This window comes from Eleutherodactylus coqui, chromosome 13, assembly GCF_035609145.1.
Source record: "Eleutherodactylus coqui strain aEleCoq1 chromosome 13, aEleCoq1.hap1, whole genome shotgun sequence".
Taxonomy (NCBI): domain Eukaryota; kingdom Metazoa; phylum Chordata; class Amphibia; order Anura; family Eleutherodactylidae; genus Eleutherodactylus; species Eleutherodactylus coqui.
This window is the reverse complement of record NC_089849.1, coordinates 120,732,197-120,750,182: the sequence shown is the minus strand read 5'-3', so window position 1 is coordinate 120,750,182 and position 17,986 is coordinate 120,732,197. Positions and strand designations below refer to the sequence as shown.

At 51.1% G+C, this 17,986-nt stretch overlaps 1 protein-coding gene across 1 annotated transcript; it reads left to right on the top strand.

The window, feature by feature from the left end:
* The first annotated feature begins 1,388 nt into the window (after positions 1-1,388).
* On the top strand, positions 1,389-9,000 carry BIRC5 (baculoviral IAP repeat containing 5). Its single transcript, XM_066586768.1, has 4 exons — positions 1,389-1,597; positions 7,248-7,357; positions 7,458-7,575; positions 8,730-9,000. The coding sequence occupies exons 1-4, from the start codon at positions 1,454-1,456 to the stop codon at positions 8,817-8,819; spliced, it is 462 nt and encodes a 153-aa protein (XP_066442865.1). The 5' UTR covers positions 1,389-1,453; the 3' UTR covers positions 8,820-9,000.
* Positions 9,001-17,986: the final 8,986 nt, after the last annotated feature.

Genomic DNA, 17,986 nt, shown 5'->3' with positions numbered 1-17,986 from the left:
CTTTTATGCGATCGGCGCTATCAATTGGATAGCGCCGATCGCATTGCCGGGGGGTGGGGGGGGGTGGGTCCCTGCAGCCCGGGATGACAGCTCCATGCTGTCGGCTACCTGCGGGCACCGACAGCATGAAGCTGTCACATCCAGAGCCCGAGGGGCTTTATTCTCTGTAGGACGCATGTTTTTACGTCCTCAGAGAATAAAGCCCACTTCGGGAGGACGTAAAAACACTATGGCCCGGTCGTTAAGGGGTTAATATGCGTGGGGTGGAGGCTGCCCCCTGCTGGCACCAGTACTGCTCTGGGGTGGAGGCTGCCCCCTGCTGGCACCAGCAATGCCGCGGGGTGGAGGCTGGCCCCCTGCTGGCACCAGCACTGCCGAGGGGTGGAGGCTGGCCCCCTGCTGGCACCAGCACTGCCGAGGGGTGGAGGCTGGCCCCCTGCTGGCACCAGCACTGCCGAGGGGTGGAGGCTGGCCCCCTGCTGGCACCAGCACTGCCGAGGGGTGGAGGCTGGCCCCCTGCTGGCACCAGCACTGCCGAGGGGTGGAGGCTGGCCCCCTGCTGGCACCAGCACTGCCGAGGGGTGGAGGCTGGCCCCCTGCTGGCACCAGCACTGCCGAGGGGTGGAGGCTGGCCCCCTGCTGGCACCAGCACTGCCGAGGGGTGGAGGCTGGCCCCCTGCTGGCACCAGCACTGCCGAGGGGTGGAGGCTGGCCCCCTGCTGGCACCAGCACTGCCGAGGGGTGGAGGCTGGCCCCCTGCTGGCACCAGCACTGCCGAGGGGTGGAGGCTGGCCCCCTGCTGGCACCAGCACTGCCGAGGGGTGGAGGCTGGCCCCCTGCTGGCACCAGCACTGCCGAGGGGTGGAGGCTGGCCCCCTGCTGGCACCAGCACTGCCGAGGGGTGGAGGCTGGCCCCCTGCTGGCACCAGCACTGCGGAGGGGTGGAGGCTGGCCCCCTGCTGGCACCAGCACTGCGGAGGGGTGGAGGCTGGCCCCCTGCTGGCACCAGCACTGCGGAGGGGTGGAGGCTGGCCCCCTGCTGGCACCAGCACTGCGGAGGGGTGGAGGCTGGCCCCCTGCTGGCACCAGCACTGCTGAGGGGTGGAGGCTGGCCCCCTGCTGGCACCAGCACTGCTGAGGGGTGGAGGCTGGCCCCCTGCTGGCACCAGCACTGCTGAGGGGTGGAGGCTGGCCCCCTCGGTTGTACAGGGCATCGGTTCTGCTGCTCGGGTCATAGGAAGGACATTACAGGACAGCCCGGTTTAAAGCTGAGATCCGCAGGCGAGCGGTTTCCGGCGCACGTCGTAAATAAACATTGTTGAAGACGACGTCGCAGTGCATTCTGGGGGCTACGGAGGTGGTTCTTCGGAGACGTCATTACGCGCGGCACTTCATTTTCCCGTGATGCTTTGTGGTGTGACGTCAGCACAGCGCTAGTTTCAAATCAGTCGCCATGGTGAGCTGCAGTCCGCTCGTGCTGCCGGCGGCCGGGGAGACCCCGTTACCGGAGGAGTGGCGCCTCTACCTGCACGACACCCGCGTCCGGACCTTCAGTAACTGGCCGTTCACCGAGGGCTGCGCCTGTACACCGGAGCGGGTGAGCGGAAGGATCCCGTCGCACTCGTCTGTGTGTGTATGGATCCATGCGCGCCGCGTCCTGAGCTCCTGTATATATAGCTGTAGTCTCGGCTCTGTTCACATGGCGGTTGGCTGCGGCTCTGCACCCCATACAGCGGGGCTTCCTCATAGTAGAGGGGCAGTTCAGCCACGGGTTACATGGTGTCGGCTGCGGAATCTGCCCCCGTGTGAACCGGCCGTCATAGCGGGTGGAAGCGTAAATACGCCGCTGGAGATGACTGCGGCTGCAGGTTTTTGTGCATGTAGGCAGATTTCCTGTAAGCGTGCGCCGGCCTGTCGGTGTGCATTGTGCGCCAAAATAGGATATGCGGGGGATTTAATTTTTTTTTTTTTTTTTTTTTTTTTTTTTAATAAAATAACCCTCCTGTGCCCGCCCCCCCCCCCCCCCCCCCCCGCGGGTTCTATGCCCTACATATTGTGTGCACAGAGCGCTGCGCCAATCTGCTGGTGTTTAGCGGCAGATCTCCGCTGTCCGTACATCACTTCTGCAGCCAATGTGATCTGTTCTGCAGGATTCCCGTATGACCGCGCCAATAATGTATCTGCTGCGTAAACCAGCTGCCGGCCGACTGACAGCACTCCCCCGTTCAGATGGTGATCTTTGGTGTAGACTGCCCCCGAGAGGCATCAGATGTTTATGGCATCCACTGCTGATACATGGAAGTTCCCGAAGTAGAAACCTCTTTTCTGGAGAAGGTATTAGTGTATCTTGACACCACCGGAAGCTAGGGGTTAAACAGGGGGAACGCCCCTCTCACAGCGCAGCTCCCGATGGGGTCAAGGCTCACAGGTCCTACTAGGGCATTGTGGATAGAGGTGTGCGTGATGTGCAACAGTGTTTTAAGGCTTACGTTATTAGCTATGTAATAATATAAGCCTAAAGAGAAGAATCACCCTCATCCTAAGGCCCCCCGCTCACAGATGCCGGCCTCCCGCTTCGCGTCGGCCGTTCCCCCGCCTCGCTCACAGCTGCAGGTGTGCTCTTCCACCAGGACTGTCTTCACCGTGGACGCCGCTCTCCTAGTGACACATGGCACCCTGAAGGTTGTTCTCCGCGTCGCTCGGACTGTTGCGTCCCGCTCCCCCACACTGACACTTGGTGCTCTGTGCAGTTAAGGTCCGTCAGCGGTAAAGCCGCATCAGCTTGGTGGGGTGGGGTGGGGAGTCCCGCGCTGTGTGTTCCTGCTGTGGCCGGCCGCCGTATAGCACTGTAACTCCCCTTGGGTCTGTCAGCTCACTGCATGTGCCGGTATGTAGAAGTGGCGGTCAGTGGCGGCTGTTGTGAAGCGCTGCCGGTGCAGCAATATGGGGTGCAGGATGCTTTTTCCTCAATGCTGGTTGCACCTTGTGCCTTGCTGGCGAGGAACACCGTGGGAGCTCTGCGTTTGTACGAGGCCCCGCAGCATATATCTTCTGCTAATTTGCAGTGCCCTTTCAGGACCTATGTGGTAGGCTGCTGTGCAGCCAATCGTGTTCAGGGGGCGTGACCCCCCCCCCCCCCCCCCCCCCCCCCCCCCCTCCCCTGTCAATCTTGAATTCCTGGTGGCGTCAAGATACCCTAATACCTCTGGAGAATGGGGGTGCTGCGCTCCGGAGAGGATAGGTGGTTGTTCTTATGTCGCCATCTCCATTTTGGACTTCGGAAAGTTCGGAAACTGTTAGAGGTTTCTAGTGATCTGCTGCTGCTGACCTTTCCTCGGGATCGCTCATTAATAGGTGATCGTCAGGGTCTGTCATTGGCCTCCTTCACATGTGTGCTCAGCAACGACAGAGGATCCCTTACGCAGCGCAGCCTCACGGACAGCTTTATTCTTCACCCAGTAAAGGTGCCCCTGTGTGATAATGCCTGAGGTCTCCCATAGAGCACAACCAGCGGCGCACCAGGCCGCCATATCTAGGACTTCTCTCTGTTCACCATCCCATAGAGGAAGAGCTAGCTGGTTGTCCATGAATGTGACTCCATTGCCCGGTGAATGGTACACGCCAAGGCCGGCTTCACATCTGCGTATGAACCTCCTCCCATCATGGTCAATAGGGTCCACCTGGTGCTGTTGGGTTCTGTACGGAGACGGAAGCGCTCAGCCGCGGGGATTTCCCCCTTCTCTGAACAGAGCAAGAAAGCGGAATCCCAAGCGCAGATGTGAGAGAGGCCTTAAAGGGTGTTTTCCAGTAAAATAATATTAATGACCTGTTATCAGGATAAGTCATCAATAGTTAATTGGTTGGGGTCCATCGCTCGGGACCCCGACCGATCAGCTGAGTGGGCACATGCCGTCAGCGCCACAAATACAGAGGGGTCAGAGGGGAAGCCTCCACGCCAACCACTGTGTAGTGGCCGATGCTTGTAACTGCAGACACGGCTCTCGCTGACCTTCTCCTGCCCTGTCTGACCCTCGCCGCACAGGCAAGCAGGATCTCACCATTAACCCTTTGTAACACCCACCAATTGCTTGTATGTTTTAAACACCAGCCGAACTGATGAAGGGATTATCCCCGAAACGCGTCTTCATAAGCTGATCACATACTTTATTAAATAAAAGTGTTCCGCCCCTCCGGTCACTTCCTACCCGCTATGCCCGGGGGTGCTGTGCCTTCTCCACTGCCAGTCTTTAGTCCTATTCTCTTGCTCTGTTATATTAGGGGCTGAAATGCACATTTGTGAGTGATGCGCTGGCTTATAGTAATGTGCTATATAGATATATTGCATGGGCCCGTACTTGGCTATGTGGTTTCTCTATAGCACGTTGAGTGTCCTCGGGTACCTATAGTTGTGCCCCCTTAGGGCTCCCTCACACAGGGCGCTTTCAGCAGCGTTTTCAGCCCTGTGCTAAACGCTGTATAACGCTCCCATTTATTTCAATGGGGCCGCTCACACAAGGCTGAAAACGCTGCATGTTCTATCTTTGGGCATTTTCAGCTGAGTCTCCCATTGAAATGAATGGGCAGCGTTTTCAGCCATGTGTGAGGGAGACCTAGTTTACTGGGCAGCACCGTCGGGCAGGCAGGATCAGTGTTCCTGGGATGTTGGGAGCGGCAGGACATCATGCCCAGACACAGGTAGGCTCTGTCACATCCATGTTAGGACATCGTGCCCAGACACAGGTAGGCTCTGTCACATCCATGTTAGGACATCGTGCCCAGACACAGGTAGGCTCTGTCACATCCATGTTAGGACATCGTGCCCAGGCACAGGTAGGCTCTGTCACATCCATGTTAGGACATCGTGCCCAGGCACAGGTAGGCTCTGTCACATCCATGTTAGGACATTGTGCCCAGGCACAGGTAGGCCCTGTCACATCCATGTTAGGACATCGTGCCTAGACACAGGTAGGCTCTGTCACATCCATGTTAGGACATCGTGCCCAGACACAGGTAGGCCCTGTCACATCCATGTTAGGACATCGTGCCCAGGCACAGGTAGGCCCTGTCACATCCCTGTTAGGACATCGTGCCCAGGCACAGGTAGGCCCTGTCACATCCCTGTTAGGACATCGTGCCCAGGCACAGGTAGGCCCTGTCACATCCCTGTTAGGACATCGTGCCCAGGCACAGGTAGGCCCTGTCACATCCATGTTAGGACATCGTGCCCAGGCACAGGTAGGCCCTGTCACATCCATGTTAGGACATCGTGCCCAGGCACAGGTAGGCCCTGTCACATCCATGTTAGGACATCGTGCCCAGGCACAGGTAGGCCCTGTCACATCCATGTTAGGACATCGTGCCCAGGCACAGGTAGGCCCTGTCACATCCATGTTAGGACATCGTGCCCAGGCACAGGTAGGCCCTGTCACATCCATGTTAGGACATCGTGCCCAGGCACAGGTAGGCCCTGTCACATCCATGTTAGGACATCGTGCCCAGGCACAGGTAGGCCCTGTCACATCCATGTTAGGACATCGTGCCCAGGCACAGGTAGGCCCTGTCACATCCATGTTAGGACATCGTGCCCAGGCACAGGTAGGCCCTGTCACATCCATGTTAGGACATCGTGCCCAGGCACAGGTAGGCCCTGTCACATCCATGTTAGGACATCGTGCCCAGGCACAGGTAGGCCCTGTCACATCCATGTTAGGACATCGTGCCCAGGCACAGGTAGGCCCTGTCACATCCATGTTAGGACATCGTGCCCAGGCACAGGTAGGCCCTGTCACATCCATGTTAGGACATCGTGCCCAGGCACAGGTAGGCCCTGTCACATCCATGTTAGGACATCGTGCCCAGGCACAGGTAGGCCCTGTCACATCCCTGTTAGGACATCGTGCCCAGGCACAGGTAGGCCCTGTCACATCCCTGTTAGGACATCGTGCCCAGGCACAGGTAGGCCCTGTCACATCCCTGTTAGGACATCGTGCCCAGGCACAGGTAGGCCCTGTCACATCCCTGTTAGGACATCGTGCCCAGGCACAGGTAGGCCCTGTCACATCCCTGTTAGGACATCGTGCCCAGGCACAGGTAGGCCCTGTCACATCCCTGTTAGGATATCGTGCCCAGACACAGGTAGGCCCTGTCACATCCCTGTTAGGACATCGTGCCCAGACACAGGTAGGCCCTGTCACATCCATGTTTCTCCGTCCGGTCTTTTGTTCCATCATAGGGCCAGAAATGCGTTTCGATTTAGTTTCCCGTTGACTTCAGTGGGGCTTCTAGAACCCTCCGTTTGTAATATAATGCGGACGCCGGACGGACAAAGTGCCTTGTAATGGCCATACAGAAGTGCTGACCTGCACTTGTCACGGCTGGACAACCCCTCTAACGATGGGAAGCCGCCTGTTTTGGATCCGTGTCTTTTATTGGATCCGTTTTGTTTGGGGTTTTTTTTCGCGCTCAGAAGAAAACTTAAATAAAATTGTTCGCTACAACAGATGTGACCGCGGATAATGGTTCTGGTTTACATGGATCCATATAAGGCCAGATTCACACCAGCATATGCATTTAGTGCATGGAGTGCTGCGGATTGGCGTGCGCAACTGCGTTCTTACTGTACTTCTTGTGTATGTTAAAAAAAAAAAAAAAATCCCATACATTAAAATGACTAATTATTAGGGATGAGCGAGCGTACTCGGAAAAGCACTACTCGCTCGAGTAATTGGCTTTATCCGAGTATCGTTGTGCTCGTCCCTGAAGATTCGGGTGCCGGGGAGAGCGGGGAGGAACGGAGGGGAGATCTTTCTCTCCCTCTCTCCCGCCCGCTCTCCCCTGCTCCCCGCTGCGACTCACCTGTCAGCCGCAGCGGCACCCGAATCTTCAGACCCGAGCACAGCGATACTCGGATAAAGCACATTACTCGAGCGAGTAGTGCTTATCCGAGTACGCTCGCTCATCTTTACTAATTATACTAATGAGTTTCCTATATTCTATATAACATGCTGCATAATTTTAAATTTTTTTTATTTTTGTCCAACACAATTGCACATTTTTTTTTCTTGTGTGAATGCAGCTTAACTGATCTTTCCAAAAAACCCCACCCCTTTAGTTTCCCTCTGTGTGTGTCTGTCTATGGCCTTATAGACCTGATAATGCGGACTGCGCCGGAGCCTGTATATACCGGCGGCTCCTGGATGCAGAGCTGTAGATCGCCTCTGGTTACTCACCCGTCTTCCTCCTTACAGATGGCGGCTGCCGGGTTCATCCACTGCCCTACTGGGAACAGCCCTGATGTCGCACAGTGTTTCTTCTGCCTAAAGGAGCTGGAAGGATGGGAGCCGGACGACGACCCCATGTGAGTGGTCCTACATAATCATGGCAGCCATATTGGTTGAAGGGGGCGGAGCCTTTTGGTGGTGCAGAACTCTCTATAACCGCTTCTGTGCTCTTTCCAGGGAGGAACACAAGAAGCACTCGTCCAGTTGTCTGTTCATTACTCTGAAGAAGAAGGCTGAAGAGCTGACGCTCGGTGAATTCCTAAAGCTGGATAAGGAGCGGGAGAAGATAAAAATGGTAAGTGTGACAATCCATAAATGTCTCTTCCAAACTGAAAGAGTTGCTTTGAAGTAGCCAATAAGAGCTGAGATTTCATTTATTTTGCCTCCAGAGAAACAGCACCACCTCTGTCAGTCTCTGGTATTGCAGTTCAGTTGGATGCTGCAACACCAGAGTTGGTCCATGGACAGACATGGCGCTGTTTCAGGTGAAACAATAGAGACCCCTTTCTAAGCTCCCCGCAGACTAGCGCATTGTGGGCCGAGTGCTGTCCATGTTAATCCACGGACAGCACATGGCGGCATCCTAGGCCTATGAGAACATGCACGTTGACGTTTTTCACACGGACCGAAGGACAGTGTGAGGACTTATGGTATATCCCATTAGACGGATGAGAAATAGAACATGCCAATGCGTGTAAATGTGCTGCCTCCGTGTAAATCGGACAGCATACGGACTGTGGGCCGCCCAACGCTTGTTGTGCCCAAGCCTCTTGGGTGTGGCTCACACAGGAAGATTGCACTTAGCCGAATCCTGGATAACCACATGAAGGTAGGAGGAAGGAAGATGGGTGAAGGATTAGACAGAAGGAAGGATTTGTGCGTAGTTCAGTTTGAGGTTGGCATGCACTGGCCCTCGCGATGCACATTAGTTCTTTGCACAAGCCAACACCACGTTGTAAAAGTCCTGCAGCGGCGGGATATGTATGAAGAGAGATCGCGGGGCAATCTCCCTTCATACCCAGCAGCAACACCTTCAATAAGCCACGTGGCTCATTGGCACGGTTAACCCTAAAGTGACGGCCTTTTAAATGCAGCTGTCAATTCAGAATGCAGGGATTTGTGCGGGTCCCTGCAATCTGAATTGACAGCCTTTTAGACGCAGCTGTCACTTTAGGGTTAACCACGCCAATGAGCCACGTGTCTTATCAGAGCTGTTGCCGCTGGGTATAAAGTGATATTGCCCCGCGATCTCTCTTCATATACATCCTGCCACTGCAGGCCGTAGCTGCACATCCTATAGTGGGAAGGAGCTGTTCCATTCACAACAGAGCGAGTCTTACCAGTGCGGCCTTCTGGCAGTCTAAAGCTAGGGCTCTTCTCGGTTTGTCCGGGGGAGGACTTTGTTTCGGGATAATGTATCTAATGTTCTCGGCCATTTCTTTACTTCAGCACAAACTGATGAACCAGCACATTGACCTGTTCCAGACTAAAGCGCAGACTGTGAGAGGATCGCTGGAGAAGCTGGATAAAGACGACTGACCTCCTCGGCTGTCCTATGTATATATTTTCTTGGTTTTGTTCCATCGTGTCACATCCTATATATTTCATCTGACCTGCCGCCGCCTGGAGATCTTGTATATATTCACTTGCTCAGTAACATTGTATATTTGTAGTAATTTACATGTTTCCTCTCTAATAAATGTAACTTGTCGTGTTGGGATGTAGTTTCTCTGTTGTACGGGAGGAGCCAATGCTGGCACCGCTCACTTAGGGCTCGCTCAGACTAGCAGAGATCAGAAAAAGACTGCTGTGCGGGCAAAAAGCTGCCCCTGCCAAAGATAGAACATGGGGGTGGCGATAGACGTGGTTAGGTGGATTTTTTACCACATGCTTTTTTTTTTTTTACGTGCGGATCTACGTTTGCTACGTTTTTTTCCTTAAACTGCGTGGGTGTCTTGTGTAGCATATTTATGCCCTAATGACCACAAACTATAGAAAACACCTCCTAAAAGCCAGCACACGTATGACACATGCAGACAATGCCACATCATGGCAGTAACAGTCCAACACCGCGGCTCCAGTTGCAAGCTCTTGGCACAGATGGAGTATTTACACAGACCTAATCAAATAGCAAATCTAATCCACCAAGAGCTTGTAGACAAGCCCCAACTTTCAGACACCCATATCCCATACTGCACCTACCCTCCACAGACAGTCCTGGCAAACACACAAATTGTACTCTGCCATAGTCACAGACAGCGCCATCCACCCCAACAGCCCAGACATCACCCTCTGACAAACATAACCACATCCATCCCAAACACTCACAATGCACAGGAGGTGAGACATCTGTGGAGATTCCATAACTTTTTTACTCTCGCTGTCCCTTCCATCCAGGAGCGACCGCCTCCCATCCGCACTGGAACCGAGAACCTCCCCGATCTCTTGACTCTGAACACCCTTCACCCCCTAGTTTCCTCTAATGCTGAGGTAGCTGCTGCTCTTTCATGAATTTCTCCAGATTTCTGAAGGTGGTGGACTGCAGGGTCTCAGTGCTAGACTCAGTGGCATGAAGGGTTACCTGTCCCGTGTAAGTGTTCATGCTGCAACATCGGGAAAGCCTGGAATCCTCCTCATTCCGTGTCCCGCAGCAGATGCTGAGCGCCTCACTCTCTGGATGTTATAAAGGGAAGTTCCTTTCTCTACATCTTGGGATATAGTGATAGGAGAATCCTTCGGTGATGGTATACTCCCTGTGTTCCACCTGGACCAGAAGTTTGTGATATGGGGCTTCTATCAACTTAAGGAATTCAGGTTTGTACAATCAGTGGTAATACTACAACAGGGTCACTTCACTCACCAGTCAGCGAGTATCCTGAGCAATGGACCCCCCGCAATGAGCTATCGATGACCAGTCATCCTATATGTTAGTCCTGGAAATCCCCTTTTTCAGAAGGGTCTGTGGGTCCCCATTTACCCTACCCAGAACACACAATTTGATGTGGGTGGCAGGATGCGGACTCAGAAGAGGCTCTTCTAGATTGGAGGGTCCTGAACTGTGGTGGGCAGACTCTCTGGCGCACTGTGGACTTCTTTACAGCCTGCCGGTGGGTACCAGGATGGCGTTACTGCAACGTTGGGTGAATGCAGACTGAGCAGTGTAGCTGTGACTGCAGCCCCTGGAGCTTTTGGTGTGCGCTCCCACTGAGGTTATCCTGTAGTACAGTGTTGCTTGACCTGGCTATGAACATGAGGCGGCTTGTACATCCCGGTTGGTCCTCGCTACTATACTACAGGGAACAGTCTGTTCCAGCCTGCCTGTTCATACCCTGTCATCCTACTGCACAGATCAGAGAGGATGTTGTGGTGTTCTGCTGCTAAGGTTACCTACACAGGGAAGAGCGTGGCAAAAAAGCCTCCCATCACTTCAGTAATCTAGCGATTCTCCGATGCGGCTTCCAGGAGGATCGGAAAGTGTTTCCATTATTTTCGATGTGGTTTACGGTGCCACTGAAAGCAATGGGCGATGTGTTCCGAGGAACTCAAAAAGATTGGACATGCAGTGCAGATATTGCTCATGTATATGACTCCATTCAAAAGAATAGGGTTCATGCTCATGCCATATTTGAGTGTGTCGCAATGTGCAAATATAGCACGAGGTTACCCCAGTGAGTAAGGGTTCTGCCTTTCACAAGGTTCTGCTGAATACCATCATTTTTCCTGCTCTTCGTGCAGTTTAGAGAATGCTCAGGAACCTGTTACACACCCACCCACCCACCTACCTACCTACCTACCTCTCTACCTCTCTCTCTCCACCATGTGGAAGGAATGCAGCCTCAGCAGAACAGTAGTCCTGTCCACTACCCAAAATACCCAGCCGTACCACCGGAACGGAAAAGGGGCGAGCACCCCCCCCCCCCCCCCCCTGCCCCCAAAAGCTGGAAAAACTGAGCCATGCTACCATCTCCAAGGGGCAAGAAAAAAAAACTCACCCACCCTAAAGACCCACTTTTCCAGAAAACAATAAGGGGGGGGGGGGGGGGGAGAGGTAAACATACTCACCTCTCTGTCCCCAATCAGACTCCTGAAGAGGGCGGCTCCCTGGCTCCAGCAGAGCCTTCCCCCTAACATTGCCTACCCCACACAGGGAGGGGATGCAGACCACCAGAAAAAATATGGGGGGGCTCTAGCTGGCGGGCCACACGCAGAGACTCTGGATGTGCCTCCTTTTCTTTTGAGAGGGCCGGCCAGACAACAGCTGGAAAAACTCCTGAACTATTAGCCCTGGCCCATCCATTAAACACTAAGCTAAAAACTGATTAGCCTGGTGTCAGCAGAAGGGGATATAGCCAGTGGGTGGAGCTAACCCTTTTTTTTTTTTTGCTTAGTGTCGCCTCCTAGTGGCAGTAGCTATAGCCCACGGTCTTTGCTGTGCCCCCCAATGACAGGAGTGAGAAATAGCTTTTTTTTTTTTTTACTTGGCAGCAAGAGCCAGGATATCAGATGGAGCCTCCCAACCCTTAGCCAATGGCTGTGCTGTGGAAGAGCTGTTGCTTATGAGGCAGAGCCATACATCTCTTGCTCCATCTCTGGATGCGCAGCTTACCACCTCTGAAACTCCTCTTCATAACACCACCAAGCGGGACCACTGAAGTTCTAAAAGGCTTTATACACCTGTTCTTGTAATCTTATCCCTGAAAATAAGACATTCTCAGATTTTTCAGGGAGGCTTGAAATATAAGCCGTACCCTGAAAATAAGCCCTAGCTGCATTACAAAAAGAAAAGGAATCCATTACCTAGCAAGCTCAGTAATGTCCCTCCCGCTGCTCCCTGGAGTGCCCACAAAAACCACTTCCTGGTTACGGGATTCAAAAATCCCACCTACAGGAAGCGATGGCTCTGATTGGTTCTTGAGTACTACGCAGCCAAACAATGCAGCGCTTGATGAACCAATGCAATGGCTGTGATTGGTTTATCAAGCGCTGCATTGATTGGCTGTACAGCGCTCGAGAACCAATCACAGCCATCGCTTCCTGTAGGCAGGATTAATTTATGAATCCCGTAACCAGAAAGTGATCTACTGTGGGCAGCCAAGGATTGCAAGAAGCTCATCGGAGCTCCGGAGAGCAGCGCGAGGGACCTGGACTGAGTCTGCTAGCTAAGTATAATAAGACATTTCCTGAAAATAAGACCTAGTGCCTCCTTTGTGGCAAAAATTAATATGAGACAGGGTCTTACTTTCAGGGAAACGCGGTAGATGAAGCCTCTTTCCTCACCGTATGCTTTCAGTAAGGTTTGGGCAAAGTATACGTTTGGAGGGCTGAGATAAGACTGCTCAGATGATAGTATAAGATGAGGAGAACATGAGTTGCAGTCTTACAACTGGGAGGTTACTTTAGGTAAGGCCAGGTGAATAGTTACCTCCTATGGAAGGTTTGTACAGGCAACTTTCTGACTTCACATCCTTATGTAAGGTAGACATTCGGTGCGCTAACACTGTTACCTGTCTAGTCAAACTATATTATTGTGACCTTCTACTTTGAGCTTAGCCTGGAGTTCTTGTCTGACAGATCTGAAGCTAGAACTTCTGTTTAGACTGGTTTAAGGATGTATCGGCCCACACAGTGTCCAGATCTAATGTCTAATTATGTTTCTTTCTACTAATCATCTTTCCTCTTTTATTAACCCCCTAAGAATAATAGTCTAGATACCTGTAATAGAAAAACCACTACCACAAGGGCCAGTTGGCTGATATACACTCATTGTCCAAAACGAATCCCTCCCCTAGAAGTTGTCAGAATTGACTGAAATTCAATTGTAACATTGAAATAACTGATTACAATATCACAGCAAAGGGATCATTTATTGTGGAGACCTGAAGACTTGTAGGGAGGCTCTAGTACCCTGTTGTACCACATCTAGCTTGGATACAAGATGTAATATGAGTGGGCATGGAGGCTCTGGTACCCTGTTGTACCGCCTCTAGCTTGGATACAAGATGTGATATGGGTGGGCATAAAGGCTCTAGTACCCTGTTGTACCACCTCTAGCTTGGATACAAGATGTGATATGGATGGGCATGGAGGCTCTAGTACCCTGTTGTACCACCTCTAGCTTGGACACAAGATGTGGTACAGGCAGGCATGAAGGCTCTAGTACCCTGTTGTACCACCTCTAGCTCGGATACAAGATGCGATACAGGTGGCCATGGAGGCCCTAGAACTCTGTTGTACCTCCTCTAGGCTGGATACAAGCTGTGATACAGGCAGGCATGGAGGCTCTAGTACCGTTGTACCGCCTCTAGCTCGGATACAAGATATGATACGGGCATGGAGGTTCTAGTACCCTGCTGTGCCACCTCTAGCCTGGATACAAGATGTGATACAGGCGGGCATAGAGGCTCTAGTACCCTGTTGTACTGCCTCTAGATCGGATACAAGATGTGATACGGGCGGGTATGGAGGTTCTAGTACCCTGTTGTACCCCCTCTTGCTTGGGTACAAGATGTGATACGGGCCGGCATTAGCGCATACAGGTTTTACATGTTATCCTGCAGCATATCGCTCTACATTTGCTGTAACAGCCGCTGGATCATGAAAACTCATAAGCTGCCGAAGTTGGCGTCCCAGATGGTGCCATACATGTTCTATTGGTGATAAATCTGGTGACTAGGCAGCCATAGAAGTGTGACTTGTGTGTGAGCTGTAACAGCACAGACCGCTGCATGCGCAGCACATCTATCCCCGATGTGCACAGATTCATCCCTTCCAACGGAACATGCGCCAATCACGGCACGCACATGAGGCGCGGACCGCAGCTGTGAGGAAGAATGTCTCCACATTGCTTGCAGAGAGAAGGGAGATGTTGGGGGGTGACGCAGGGTTCTAACGAGGGTTTGGCCCTCCCACCTGATGCTTGCATGTGGCTTGAGAAAAATAAAATCTTTAGATATGGTTGGCACGGGCGGATAACTTTTGAAAAACACATCATGTGTGTTTAAACTGTGTAGGCGGATTAATGTGTGAGAGCGCTTGACAGGATCCCTTTAAACTGTCATGGCCGTAAGAGAAACAGGATTACATACTGGTGTTTAAGGGCGAAAAGAAAAGACAAGTTTTGGGTGTAAACAAAATAGAAGAGAGACTCAAATAGTCCACGGATTTTACTACAGAACTGAGGTTTCATCACCAACATAGAAGGGGATTCTTTACTGTAAGAGCAGTTAGACTGTGGAACTCTCTACCGGAGGAAGTGGTGATGGCAAAATCCATAGAGGAGTTTAAAAGGGGACTTGATGTCTTTCTGGAGAAGAAGGATATTACAGGATATAAATCTTAGGTTAGGTGTCAATCCGGGTATACAGGAAGGTAGGAACTATTAGGGGTTGATCCAGGGAACAATCTGATTGCCATTAGGGAGTCGGGAAGGAATTTTTCCCCAAAAGGGCTAATTGGCTTCTGGCCCTTGGGTTTTTTGCCTTTCTCTGGATCAACACAGCAGGATAGACAGGCTGGACTAGATGGACATTGTCTTCATTCGGCCTTACATACTATGTTACTATGTATGAGGATGTTCCCGCAGTTCCTTGGCTTTATGGTTTCTGAGAAAAGAACTACCGTGTTTTCCCCAAAATAAGACATCCCCTGAAAATAAGACACAGTACAGGTTTTGCTGAAGTGCTAAATATAAGGCCTCCCCCGAAAGTAAGACCTAGCTCTGTCCCTGCTATGCGAGTCTGCTGTGATGAGCTCCCCCTGGTGGCCGGAAGCTGCAATACTGACTCTGCTGTACAGGTGGTCCAGGAACTGCCGTGGGTGATCATTACAGTTTGCAGACAGTGTGTGGGAGCCAGGTACTTTACAGCCCTTATTTCTTGTGGCCCTGTGAGTCAGACAAGACAAGAAGTCCTCATTTAAAGGGGTTCTGTCACTAAAAAAGAAAAATGCTATACTTATCAATCCCCCCCCCCCCCCCCCCCATCAGTCTACTTACCAGATCTTCACCTCCCTTATCTTCTCCTGTCTCCTGCAGTGTGTGTGTGTGTGTGTGTGGGGGGGGGGGGGGGGGTCACTTTACCTCCACTTGCCTGATTGTGCTCCTTCCTGTGAGGTTATGTACATTAGGTTGGCAGTCTGCCAATGTATGTTATGTCACAGCTCACAGGCCAGCAGGAGGACTGCCTATCTTCTTCAGAGATTGCTCATGCGAGCTATCTCTGAAATAGATTACAATTCCTTCCTAGGCAGTGAAGCTACAGCACAGGCATGTGGCCTTCACTGACCCAGCAGGAAGGAGTTTGTGATAAGCAGCCTTCATAACAAGCGGGGCCCAGCCTGCAGTGAGTTGACCTGAGGCACTGGAGAAGCTCAACCAAGATGTGATAAGGAGACTGACAGGGAAAGAATAGGTAAGTTTAGATAATTTTTCTTTTAATGACAAAACCCCTTTAAGGACAGCGCTATCGCTAGACATGAGAGATTTGGGCCAATGATCCTGAAAGAAATGGAGTCACAAGAAATTCACCAGGAAATTCCGGGTTTGGATTGTTCTGATGATGTTCCAGAAGATGATGACATGACTGTCATTGAATAAACCTTGCTTTGTGTTCATAAATATTGGGATCGGTAAACGTACCATAGATTGTTGTACATGGAAATAATGCTGGTTTGTGATGACAACTACTCTACAGTATATAAGAAATGGTACTATTTGTTTGTTCAACAATAAATATGAATTCTTCTTCATGGAAAAATAAGACATTCCCTGAAAATAAGACCTAGCGTATCTTTGGGATCAAAAGTTAATATAAGACACTGTCTTATTGTCATGTCTCATCTACCTGACTCTATTCATTGACATCAATAAGCTGTACTGTATCTGCAAGTGTTTGCCCTTTTAGTTTGTCCCTCCTGGTTCTCTGTACCCCCCTGTGTTGCATAACCCCTCCCTTTCCTCCTGCTAGGGAGTTTCCTGTCTATAGCCACGTGTTAGTCTCTACTCTGTGCCTTGGCTAATCATCATTCTTTTTACCTACTGCTGAATGTGCATTCTACAAGATTTCTACCTGAATAAACCCTGGAATCTTCTCACATGCCTCTGCAGTCGAGTTGGATGCTGTCTGACAACATATACCTGCTGTGAGTACTGGTCCATAACTACAAGAGAAGTTACCTCAACCGATACGCTTGCAGCCATGTTATTGAGTCAGAATACTTATTTTCGGGGAAACAGGGTATCTCATGTATAATAATCAAGTTGTGACTTCTTTATTTTTTTCTATGTAGGACCTAACGAATGCTCCTGCAAATTTCACGTTTGTACAACATCGGGAAGTTAGAGAATTGGTGGTGTGTCAGTCAGTGAGTGAGGGCTTTCGCCTTATATGTATCTCTGTATATAGAGATATAGATATAGATAGGGTTGCCCAGATAAATTCTACTAAATTTGGGGTCCATGGCTGGATTCACCGTTCCATACAAATTGATTAACCTTATTCCTTCTCCTCTATACATCTTCCTCCCTTGGAGACAGCCGACACACGAGCCGACGGGCTTTTTATTGTTGTATGAAAAAAAAAATTTATTAATGTTTTTCAAATCTTTAATACTTTTGATGCAGTATACAAACAGTATACAGCTGTATCCTCAGCCTTGGTGATAGCTGCATTTTGTACCGTCATTATTCTTTAATTTGTTCAATAAAACAAAGTTAAAAAAATAGTGTTGTTTTTTTTTACATCGTTAGGGCTATTTCAGACGACCGTATATCGGCTCGGTTTTCACGCCGAGCCGATATACAGTGTCGTTGTCTGCAGGGGGCCGGAGGATGGAAGAGCCAGGAGCAGGAACTGAGCTCCCGCCCCTTGCCACTATTTGCAATGGGAGGGGCGGAGCTAAGCGCCGACACTTAGCTCCGCACCCGTCTGGCCCCCTCCTATTACAAATAGTGGAAAGGGGCGGAGAGGGGGCGGGAGCTCAGTTCCTGCTCCTGGCTCTTCCATCTCCCCCCCCCCCCCCGCAGACAAGGACACTGTATATCGGCTCGGCGTGAAAACCGAGCCAATATACGGCCGTCTGAAATAGCCCTAAAGTAGGGAAAGTTGGGGTTTTGGCTTTTTACCCATACTTGTCCCATCGTGAGGCTTGAACATGACTGGGTTTGATCATTGTATAATACGCTGCTATACTTCAGAGGCTCATGGGCCACTGTGGGTGGCAGACCCGTAGATCCACTCACATAATGTGGCGTACACGGATGCCATGACAGCTATAGTCTGCTGGGATTTGTAGTTTCACGGCATCTATTATTTGCAGACACAGCTGTACAGCTTAGCTAGCTTAATTCTTTGAGACTGGTACTCCACCCTGCTGACAGCAGTCTGTTACATATTTGTCTTTGGGTATGCCAGTGCCACCTTAACGCATGGGCCTGATGGCCACTTGCCCGGGGGCACCATACTAATTATGTATGTTAACATTTCATATGTGATGTTGTGTGGTGAGATATGAACTTGGCTCCAATCTGTCTGCCATGTGTGAAGACTTGAATTTTGTCACTTTCTGTTTCACTTTCAAATTACCCATAATTCCTTTAGGAAATTACCCATAATTCCTTTAGGAAATTACCCATAGTTTCTATAATAAAAAGAGCGATTTCCCACTGGACGGATGTGTGGCTCATCTTGTGACATGTAATACATCGTCAG